General features: G+C 35.0%; 1 protein-coding gene across 7 annotated transcripts in view; it reads right to left on the bottom strand.

The window, feature by feature from the left end:
• NFXL1 (nuclear transcription factor, X-box binding like 1) overlaps positions 1 to 12,575 on the bottom strand; it is a 67,560-nt gene that overhangs the window by 5,222 nt on the left and 49,763 nt on the right. For 5 of the 7 annotated variants that reach the window (XM_054683165.2, XM_001153013.6, XM_009447956.4 and 2 more), the window contains exons 19-20: positions 10,381 to 10,450; positions 2,608 to 2,712 (exon numbers count right to left, since the gene is read on the bottom strand). In XM_054683165.2, the coding sequence (XP_054539140.1) occupies positions 2,608 to 2,712; positions 10,381 to 10,450 (175 nt within the window). The remainder of the gene's footprint in view (positions 1 to 2,607; positions 2,713 to 10,380; positions 10,451 to 12,575) is intronic. The other 2 variants (XR_010156320.1, XR_010156319.1) reach the window with 1 other exon arrangement.

The following is a 12,575-nucleotide window of genomic DNA, read 5'->3' as shown; positions in this document are numbered from 1 at the left end:
AATTTGCATTTAAATATCTACATGTGACTAGTGGCTACCATCTCAGATAGTGCAGCTCTAGAGAGTTTTCTGGAGAGCTACAAATTTTTCTCTCGACTATTAAACTTTTTTTAAGTTTAGATGAAAATTGTTCTAAAGCTTATGTTGGCACCTCACTACCTCCTTAATGAAAGAACACTGATCTACTGTTTTTGATGTCTTGACATCAAAACTATGACCAATTTCTGTACTACGACAGAATAAAACGATGACCTACTGAGTTGAAGAGTGGTCTTTATATTAGTTTTAGACTGCCTTTTGTAGTATATCTATCTTTTATTCATTCATTTATTGCTGCCAATGTCACTTTTACTCTCAGTATATTTAATTTGTATCAGTTTCTCCTGTCTCACCAGACCCTCAGACTCTAGTTTTTTGTTCAAATCTACCACAGCTTAGACATGAGATTACCAAATCCTGAGTAAAGTGTATTTACTAAAAGCATTTTATGGCATGGAATTTTATTACTTGGAGGGTTTTTTTTTTTTTATTCCTTAGTTCTTCATTTTTGGCTCGATTTAGTGATAAACATAGTCTTGCCCTCCAAAGACAGTCCAGACATAAGAAAATTAACATGAACAAACACTGGAGACAAAAATAAGTATCGTGTGTTTATAGACATTAAGTCCATCAGCTTAGAAGAGGATTTTATCTTTTCTCATTCAGAAGATACTTACAGAGTGCCTATAACATGCTAAACACCATGACAGGGAAATGGAACACAGTAAGGAATAAACAGTATAATCATCTGTTAAGTGCTAAATAAATAACAATAGTAATTGCAGCTACTATTTATTACACGTAGCATTGTTTTAAATGCTATGTAAGCACTACCTCTTTTATAGTAATGGCAGCTACTATTTATTAAACATAGCATTGTTTTAAATGCTATGTAAGCACTACCTCTTTTATTCCTTTCAATAAATCTCTATAAACTCTATTTTACAGATGAGGAAACAAGGTTACAGATACCTAGAATCACAAAGCTCTACATTATGAACCCAGTACAAAGAAAGTCAAGAGGAAGGAACAGCTAAGCCTTCCCAAGGGAACCTGGGGAAGGAAAACCTTCTCAAACAAGGAAGTGCTTCCAATAAGTATTAGCAGGATTCTAGTAAGCAGAGAGCTAAAGGAAAAACATATTGTATTTTACACAGGAAAAAAATATATATACATTGCCACAGCCTAAGCTAAGCGAGGGTACAATATATGTATTAGGGCACTTAAGTAACAGATTCACAGAGATGATTGCTAGATGATGAGACTGAACAAGCAGGCAAATGTCTTATCATAGCCTCCCTGGTATGCCGAGTCTGCATATACCTACACATACACATTTTTTATACAATGCACTTTTTCCATAAGTGATGAAGAGCCATTGAAGAATTTAGAACAGGGAAGTGGTGTGACTAGAGACAAGGAAATGGGTCACGAAGTTGTGGCCAAAGCCCAGGAAAGAGTTGTTCCAAAGTACTAACGCATGGGTGGCATACGGCACTTGGACAAGACATGAGATTTCAGAGAAAACTTAAGAGACATCTCACATTAAAAATGGCTTGACCAAGTATTTATTTTCAGGTACGGGGGGTCAATTTAAATATCTAAAACTTAAAGATTCCACTCCCTAAAAGGCCAAGTGTATAAATTTAAATTCAGAAGTTCCCTATCCTAGGAAAACATATCAGAAACTATGAACATAAATGAAAGGCAAAGGACCTGTAAAAGATCCTCAATACATATCCATCACATGGATGAATAAAAGCGAATTTCAAGAGACAAAAAAGACAAGCTTTAGGGAATGACAATAGGAATATGAAGGGAAAAAAGGAGTTACGACTATAACTGAGATAGGGTAAATCAGAGGTCAAAAAAGTTGGTTTCAAAGGAGTAAGCACTGCCAACAGGGAAGATCAAGGAAACAGAGAATTGAGAAAAAGACTATTAGGACAGTATATTTTCCTTCATAAGTCTTGTTGAGCAGTATATAGTTTGTTTCCATCAGGCTTTGTAATCATTAGTTTTTGCCCATTTACTCCTCTGTTACCATCATTTTATCTTAAAATTAGTTCTTTCCAAGTTTACATGTTATTTTACTTTATAAGGCTATTCATATGAGGTCTTTTTAAGGCAATATTTTCAAAGGACAATACTGATGGTAAAAAGAATTTCATAAATAACAGCAACAAAGTTAATCTCAAGCCATTTCTTAAGCAATGAAACATTCTACCCATTACACTGTGTTCCTTGTTCAAAGACCTCAAATCTAAAGCACATTGACCAAAACAGGGCATTGAATTTGGTTCCAACATAAAAAATAATTTTCCTTTTACTGTTAAAATGCAGAAAATTAAATCGCCAAAGCTTATGTTTAAAATAAATGTTTACAGAACAAGTAGGCTCATTTTAATAATAAAAAGGTTCTATGAAGTAAAACCTCAAAATGAAAAGGCAAAAAAAAAAAAAAAAGCCAAACAACTACCAAAACACATAGACCAAAAAACAAGAACAAGAAAACCACACAAAAACAACTTATATAGAAAAGTATTTTCAATAACTTAAAATATTTACCTTTTTTATTCTTTTACAAGGACATCTAAGTTTTACCTTCTGGTTGCAATTAAAGGGACATTCACCAGGATGACACATCTCTTTGCATCTATGACCACAAGGAAGCTAAAACAAAATCAAAATAAAGCAATTACATACTTACATCTTGATCATACTCTAGTTTCCCCCACACCCCAACAATTTTAAGAGAGTCCATCACACAAAGGGTCAATCAATCCTAGCTAATGGGATAATTTGTAAACTATTTTTCTTTCAGATATAAATTATTTTAATTACACTTATATAATTTAATTATATATATAATTTAATTATATTTAATTATATATATAATTTAATTATATTTAATTATTCTCCCCAGCTCCATTCCAACAGTACATCTTACAGCCACCCTTGTAGCTAGTTATAGCCATATAACTGAGTTCTGGTCAATGGAATGTAAGCAAGTACAGGTGATTCATACTTCAGATCATTTCAAGAGTATACTTCCATGTTCTTCTCTTCCCCATGTCCTGGAAATGATGAAAGCTGGAGCAGTAATGGAAACCATATGCCAAAGACAGCAGAGCCGCCAGCTGACTTGGATTCATGGGTGAACACATGGAATACAATGACACACCTACCTTCCCTGTACTGCATTGTGGGAAAAAAAACAAAAAAGAAAATGCCCTGTCCTTATACGGTGTTATAATTGTTTAGTGTTTTATTCTACAACATTTACCCTTTCTACTACATATTTAAAAAATATTATTTAGGTAGCCAAAACAACTCAGTAATTGCCATGATGTCTATGCTCCGTGTCTTTAATTGTTTACTGTCTTCCTATCCTAGTCAAGCGTTAAGATGAAATGTTCATGGTCTCTCTGTCTATTCAAATCTTATCCACACTTTAAGACATGACTTAAATCACCATAATGGCCTGATATAAATCTGCCTATACATAAATACATAATAGTAGTTAAGAAATCTGTTTCTAAACTGTTGTAACATTGCTTGTGGTGTCTTGAAATTTTGCAAAAAAACAATTTTTTTAAGGCACTTCATATATTTCTATCTCTCCAACCCTAACAAATAAAATACACTATTTGTTAGGGGTTAAATGTCAAAGACTACCTGGAACTGAGTCCCAGATTACCTGTTTACTAACTGCAGATCTTAGACAAGTCACCTGACTTCTCTCTGTTTCACATGTAAAATTTCACATGTAAAAGAGTATTAGTACTTCATAAAGCTGTTGTGAGGATTAAATGAGTTCAGTATATTTAGTTATTATAATAAAAGTTGTTATTATTATAAGTTCCTTGAGGGCAATGGTCAGACAGTCATCAACTTACGGTGGTGTAACTTAAACAATTTTTCAGTTTTACAATGGGTTTAATCAGGACATATGCCCACCATAAACCGAGGAACATCTGCATTTGTGTCTCTCATGTCATAATCCCTAACAAAGATCCCTCTCAAATAGTAGAACCCTCAGTAAACATTTAAATTCTCTAATTACTGATCTCTATGATTCACCAGATTGATTTTTCAAACTACTGACTCCACTCAAGGAAATTTAGAATCCTTTTCCATTGTCTTTAGTCTCTTTCTAGTATGTGATTAGGTTTTTTGTTCTTTAACTTTTAGCTGAGGCATTCATACTAAAACTTAATTCAGATCACTCACACTGTGCACTTCCACTAATCCTACTCTATAGGGCAGAGAACTGCTATTAATAGAATAAGTCCAGGTATTTCTGAATGATTTCAGTTTTGTTTTTCCCTTTATCTAATACTGGACACTGAATACTACTTAATAAGCTCAATATTTATTCATTTTCAAACACTTACCTCACAGTGGTTGTTTCAAGCCTTTGTATTGCTTAATTTCATTCTTACCTTCATTCCTGCCAGTGCCTCTAGCCAGACTTCATAAACATTTGGCATTAGCTCACCACTTATTCTTACTCTCAAAATACGTCTCTATATCCTCTTTCCTTAATTAATCTCTAAGGTAATTACATTAGTCATTTTCTCTTAAAAAGTAACTAACACTTCCACTTCAAATTTATTATATTTTTATTGATACATAATATTTGTATGTATTTATAGGGCACATGTAATTTTCTTACATACATAGAATGTGTAACGATCAAGTCAGGGTATTTGAGGGTATTTATCATCTTGAGTATTGATCACTTCTATGTTTTGCAAACATTTCACGTCCTCTCTTCCAGCTATTTGGAAATATACCTTAATCAACATCACTTCATCCCCTTCCCCCCATCCTTCTCAGTCTCTGATATCTATCATTTAAATCAATGATTCTATAGAAGAAAGTGAATAGGGAAGCTTATCAGATTCAATAAAGGAAGACCTTTTGAAAATACATAGGATCATGGCTATAGTGTCGCCTTTCACTTTAATCAGTATTCTGTTGCGCTGGGGGTTGTTGAAAAGTTAAAAATCACTGGTCTTGATGTTATATCTTTCTGCCTCCTAAAAGACCTCATACTCATCTTCACAATTTCATTGACGACTTCAAAGTCTGTCTTTTCTCTGGCTAGGTCTTCTGCCTTCAATGAATGTATCTTTTTTTCTCTAAACCCTTCATTTGACCCTGCCACATACTGGTAAAATTTGTAGAAGACATACATTGGGATGGCTGCCTGGTTCACCATAATTCCCCCAGTAGCCACAGCCATGGCTATGCTACCTGTTCTAGTTCCCTGACTGTGGCTGCCTGTGCCAAAAGGAGCCCTTGGATCCATGGTGAGTCTATTAGGTTTTCTCTCTCGGGAATCTAAAAACTTAAAAGAGCGAGATGGTGGTTTAAGTAGTCATCTCACTGTAAAGCCCCCTTAGGCTGCAGAGATCCTGCCTTTCCCAAAGCTTGACTGTATAGCATTTCCTTCAGAATCTGTGAATTGCTCCCCAATGTCTTCCATATACTCCCCACAACGTCTTCTCTCTCCTTTTTTCCCATAAGTAAGCCAAAATTGATTCTGCAATTTGCAACTAGGAAAACTGAAACTCATCTAGGTGTACACTGTGCTGGTATCCAACATATGTCCCACAGGCAAAAGTAACACCTCTAATCCTGAAAACGTATTCAAACTCACCAGTAATCAGAGAATGTAAATTAAAACCACAATGAGATGCAAAAAGACTGGCAAAAATAAAAAATGCTGACCACACAAAATGTTGGCAGGGATGCGAAAGAGGAAGAACTTTCATCAATGGGAAGTTGAAAAACTTTCTGATACTTTTCAGTAACTGGAAAAGTTACTGATTATAAATTGATACAACCATTTTGGAAATCAATTTGATATTATTAAAGTTGAAATTAAACATTCCCTATGACCAAGCAATTACACTACTGCATGCCTACAGAAATCTGTGCACATATGTACCAGGATGCAAAAGCAAGAATGTTCACAGCAGTATTTTTGATAACAACCACATTTGGAAATTATTCAAATGTCCACCCACAGTAAAACAAACTTATACAATGGAATCAGTGGACTACAGCTACATGCAATTAAAAATGACAAACATATATAAGCAAGTCACAAAAGTGCATACTTTTAAACTTTTAACATTGGCAAACAATATTGTTTGCAGATATACATACTGGTAGTAAAAACTGTAAATAAAAGTAAGGAAAGGATTACTATAAAAAGGCAATGGTGGTCACCCTATAGGATAGAGGATGGGAACTACAGTCAGACAGGGACCTTGGTAAACTTCCGGTATGCCAGCATTACTTGATTTTTTGGCCTGGGTAGAGTTAACATGGTATTCACTTTTTAACTGTTAAACTATACATATTTATATTATGTATTTTTAGGTATATATGTGATATTTCATTGCTTAAAAAATTAAATCATGTGATCATTTTCCTGTTAGATGTGTAAGTAAGTATATGTCATCTCAAAAGCCAGGTTATATTCTGAAAAAACTGAAAAGTAGTTACAAAGAAAGTTGACTTGAATGCATAAGATAAAATGATGGTTATCTTTACTACAGATTTCTTAGCAAAAAACAGAGGTCTTTCTAAAATATTCACTTAGAGATGAGATGTATTACCCTTCCTAATCAAAGTGGGACAGGTTTTTTCTACTCTACTCAGCCCTCAACATCATTCTGCTAGCACTTCAGTAAGTCATACCAAATGGTTTACCTACAAACAACACTGTCTGCATCAAAATGTTCCACTTTAATTCCAATAATAGGAAAAGCCCTCTTTCAAAAGAACTAAGAAACGCTTGTAGAACAATATTATTTGTAGATAATCATAATCACCATAGCTACCACATATATAGTGCTTACCATTAACTAAGTCCATTACATGTTATTACCTCATATAATACTCAGCACTCTGAAGTGGGTATTATTAGTGCCCCATTTTATATATGAATAAGTTCAGTTACACAGAAGTTAAATAATTTTCCCAAGTAAAAAGTAGAAAAGCTTGCATGGGACTGAGACAACCAAATTCATAAATAATTTTAAAAAGCAGAAATACCGGCCAGGTGCAGTGTCTCACGCCTGTAATCCCAGCACTTTGGGAGGCCAATGTGGGCGAACCACGAGTTCAGGGGTTCAAGACCAGCCTAGCCAACATGGTGAAACCCCGTTTCTACTAAAAATACAAAAAATTAGCTGGGCGTAGTGGCGGGCGCCTGTAATCTCAGCTACTCAGGCAGCTGAGGCAGGAGAATCGCTTGAACCTGGGAGGTGGAGGTTGTAGTGAGCCAAGATTGCGCCACCGTACTCCAACCCAGGCAACAGAGTGAGACTCCATCTCAAAAAAAAAAAAAAAAAAAAACAACAAAAAAAGTAGAAATACCACATGATCTCACTCATATGTGAAATATAAAAAAACTGAACTCATAGAAGTGAAAGAGCAGAATGCTAGTTGCCAGTGACTGAAGGACAGAAGGGGACTGGGGGGATGTTGGTCAAAGTATACAAAATTTCAGTTAGATATGAGGTATAAACTCAAAAGATCTATTGTACAAAATGATGACTATAGTTAATAACATATATTGTATTCTTAAAAATTGCCAAGAGAGATTTTAAGTGTTCTCACCATAAAAAAATGCATATATTAACTCAACTTAGTCATTCCACAATGTATACATATTTCAAAACATGTTGCCTATGGTAAATATACAAAATTTTATCAATTAAAAACTGAACATTTAAAAAAATAAAATAACTGAAGCCCCATACATGTAAAATAAAATAAAACTTCCATTTTGTTCCTCTTTATATCTCTTTTAAGAAAGAGCAGAAATGCATATGTGGGGCACAGTTTAAAGGTATGTTCTTAACGGCATCCTTATGTTTTCATTTAGTTAAATTCAAACCTAATAATCCATAGAGTGTGTATCAGAGACACAGTGGAGCTGGAAGGATATGCTTATGCCACTCCCACAATTTATTCTTTTATTCACATTCAATAAACATTTATCAGTGGCTTAATGTGTACAACCTGTGTAACAGGCACTGGATACAAAGACAAATATGACATAGTCCCCTGCCCGTAACAATCTACAGTATGGGAAAGAAACGAGAACATAAATAAGAGTTTATCAGTACATCAGAATTTACCAGAATCCCATACCTTAACTTTGAAGTACAAAGATTCAAAGTGATATACTTCTTGGCTGACACTGGTTCTCAATGTGTGCTCTTGGACCAACAGTATCACTATTGCTTACTATTTAATAGAAATGCAAAATGTAGGCCCTACTCCAGGCCTACAAAATCAGAAACTCTAGAGGGGGGCCCAGCAATCTGTGTTTTTTTTTTTTGAGACGGAGTTTTGCTCTTGTTGCCCAAGCTGGAGTGCAATGGCGCCATCTTGGCTCACTGCAACTTCCGCCTCCTGGGTTCAAGCGATTCTCCTGCCTCAGCCTCCCGAGTAGCTGGGATTACAGGTACATGCCACCACGTCAGGCTATTTTTTTTTTGTATTTTTTAGTAGAAACGGGGTTTCACCATGTTAGCTAGGCTGGTCTCGAACTCCTCACCTCAGGTCATCCACCCGCCTCAGCCTCCCAAAGTGCTGGGATTACATGCATGAGTCACCATGCCCGGCCCAGCAATCTGTGTTTTAACAAACCCTTAAAGTGATTCTAATGAATGTTAAAGCAACAGAATTACTGTTATGGTGTCACCAACGTCAAGAGACCATAAATGAAAATGAGTTCTACTAGACACAATGAAATTCACCTGTCTACTCTTAGATTGTTCCAAACTATAACGGCCATTTGAATTGTTCCCAGGCTACAGATACATTTTTCAAGAAAGCCCAAGGAGATCTAGCAATACCAGGGGCTCCAGAAGGACCTAGAATCCACAATCATGAAAATGACCCATCTAGTCCCACCAAAAGTCATAGCATCACAACTTATTTATAGCTAAGGCAATTCTAAGTTATAAATTAGCAACACCTGAATTAAATTACCATATTTCTACCTAATAAATCATACCAGGTTACTAAGATTAAAAATAAAACATTCCCAACTACTTATTACCTGGAATCTGAATTGGGATAGAATAAAATTTATTTTAACAAGGGAAGTTCAGGATTTGAATAATTCAAAAAATTAAATTTGAAATATCCCATGCCCTAGTTTCACTTATAAAGACAGGATTATTAAAACAACCATTTATTACTTCAAATGGCCTCTCTTCTTATAATCTTACGTAAATTTAAAAACTCTCAATTTCCAACAGATCTTAAATCCATAAGAAGTGGTCCAAAGCCTTAGTTAAAGGAAAATATTAAAAAGGTATGTAATGTATTGATTCCTGTTTTATACTTAATCAAAGACTGATTATGATATTTAACACTTAGTTGTCATCTATTTCTGACTCTAAATAAGGTGAGAAACACTTAGATAAGGGCATAAAGACAATTTAAAGGAAAAAGATACTATATAGTACATCTGTAAGTCAAAAGGATTCCTTTTTAAATGTCCACCCAAATCAAGTAATTTTAACTGTCCCACTCCCAAATCCAAAAGTGCATCTTCCCTTTCAGATTGGCCAAATGTAGAAGGACTGCTTTGGTTTCTCAAATTATTACCAGGATAAATCACTAGTGAGTTTCTTTACCTTTTTACTTTGCACAATTTTTTCTAACTACTTTTTGACAGTTTTAGTTTGAATAAAATGCTTATACAACCACAAGAATCTTTAAAAACACAACTTTATAGATGAATGTTTTATATTAATATAGTAATGAACTTGAAAGACTCAATGATCTGAATGGTACCAACACAAAAGGCCACAATGAAAATGCAGAGGTATCTTCTACGTCACCATCTTCAAAATGCTGTGGATATGAATAGCCATCCTCGCACATTATTCCACCACAGATGCACACATATGCACATGCATACACACACGCACCCCTATTTTTAAAAATAACCTATTATGGATTTACTGTCTAACTGCTGTGACCCACATCATTCCTGACCTACTTTAAGTATGAATCACATTTTGAGGGATAAGCACTAGGTCAATACTTTATTGTATAAAGTATGTAAGCTATCTTTAAAATTGCTTTCTTAAAAAAAATCTTCAAAGGGTCATTTCAGGTCCTAATATCACCAAATTTATAAAATGAGATGCATCTACCCTAACTATATGTCTTACGTTTTTATTTAAAAAGATACAACAGAGAAGACCTGAAATAATTTGACCAAACAAGAAAAAAGAAAATCCAAGAGAAACAATGCCCAAGGAATACAATTTAAAAGGTTCTACTAAAGCTTACCTCTTTAGGGCACTGATTTTTGCAACAACTGAGGAGGTTCTTTTCATTTACATCAGCTGTGGTTATTTTTCTAAAAATAAGAAAGTTGATGACATTCAAACAAAAATCCATTTTATAGCATAATTTTTCTAAAAATAACTCATAATTTCAAACATATCCATAAAATTATCTTTTTTCCTCAAGAAATACTTTATTTCTCTATCTGTAACAATTATCTTCAAATTACTCAACTGTTCTGATAACTCAAACCATCCAGCCCTTTACTACTAACAAGTCAAATGCCAAAAGTGTAATCGCTGCAAGAAGTAAGTACAAAACACACACAAAATATCATCTGGGCCTGGCCTCTCTTTAATAGTTCCTGTAACTATCTTTCCCTATAGATTTATCATTATAATTCATAATTACAATTGTTAATGCCCCTACATAAAAAAATTTAAAACTAATTATTTAATATGTTCAAATTGAGGAATTTAGGCTATTTGGTGAGAAATAAAATTAACTTATTTAAAAAGCTTGGGTAAGCTATTAATATTAGAAATTAATTCACTTTAGGCCAGGTACAGTCACTCTAACCTGTAATTCCAGCACTTTGGGAGACTAAGGCAGGCGGATCACTTGAGGCTGGGAGTTCGAGACCAGCCTGGCCAACATGGTGAAAGCCCATTTCCACTAAAAATACAAAAATTAGCCAGGTGTGATGGTGCATGCCTGTAATCCTGGCTACTCAGGAGACTGAGGCATAAGAATCGCTCGAACTCAGGAGGCGGAGGTTGCAGTGAGTCAAGATCACGACACTGCACTCCAGTCTGGGTGACTGAGCAAGACTCTGTCTCAAAAAAATAAAATAAAATAGTAATTCACTTTAGATCTGATCATTTTAGAACAGTCTGCACTTTAAAATGCTTTTATATCTCAGTGAGTAATTCAGAAAAAAGTCACAAACACCAAGGAATAAACCTACTTTCCAACAGACACTGCCTAAGTCAGTAACTAGTGACAATCTAAAACTCCCTATCACTTGCATCTCACTTTTCTGTTTCCCATACCTTTTTTCTCCTTTCCTTTTTTTGTATTTTCTTACTTTTCCTATTCTTGTTTTCACCAGACATAACTGCCAAAATATACCGTAAGTTCAGTCTCCTTAATGTTAATTAAAACTATTATCTAAATATTCATACTAAATTAGCTATAAATATACTCTAAGATATTTCTTGGCAAAGTTCCCCTTAATACCACAAAGTTTTTATGCTGGCTCTATTAAACACTTGCATTTTTAAGATTCTTACAAGTATAATGTTCACCTCTGAACTTAAAGAGTTAATATTATTTTATTCCTGTTACTCTATACTTAGGAATAAATTAACTTTTCAAGTTCTATATCTTTTACATCCAAATTCTACAGAAGAAATTAACATGAAGCAGAAAAAGACTATGGTATAATAATATATACATATTGGTTTTCGTCCACGGTTCTTGGCTCATCACTCCCACAGCCCCTGTTATTTTTCCCCAAGGCATGCCATTAAAACTAAAAATATAAACTTCCTCCGCCTTTCTGTCTTGAGCAGGCCGTAAAGAAATTCTCTGACCTACCTTGTCTGATTGCAGGTCATAAGACCCCATTTCAGAAGGGGTCCTGTCCCATACTCTGGAAGAAGGAATGCTGTACACACAGGCCAAAAAGAACTGAAACAGGCCTTGTTGGGTTTCCCCACTCGGTCTATAATTATTAGATCACACCCTCTGTCCAGTCACACTTCTACATGAGTGTCCATACTTCAATCATGCCTATCCAATGAATTCTCCATAAAGGCCCAAGAAGATAGGGTACGAAAAGCTTATGAATAGCTGAACACAGAGGTTCCTGGAGGGTGGTATGCAAATGGTGGGGCAGGGGTAGGAATGGAATCGCCATACCCCTTCTTTCATACCTCACTCTATGTATCTCTTCATCTGTATACTTTGCAATATCCTTTATAATAAACCAGTAAACATAAATAAGTTTTTCTCTGAGATTTATGAGGCACTCTAGCAAATTAATCAAACCCAAAGAGGGGGCTGTGTGAACCTAAACTTGAAGCCGGTCAGTCAGAAATTCCAGAGGCCTGAACTTCAGACTAGTGTCTGAAGGGAAGGCAGTCTTGTGGGACTGAGCCCTCAACCTACAGGATCTGACACTTTCTCCAGGTAGT

This window comes from Pan troglodytes, chromosome 3, assembly GCF_028858775.2.
Source record: "Pan troglodytes isolate AG18354 chromosome 3, NHGRI_mPanTro3-v2.0_pri, whole genome shotgun sequence".
Taxonomy (NCBI): domain Eukaryota; kingdom Metazoa; phylum Chordata; class Mammalia; order Primates; family Hominidae; genus Pan; species Pan troglodytes.
This window is presented reverse-complemented; position numbering and strand designations above follow the sequence as displayed.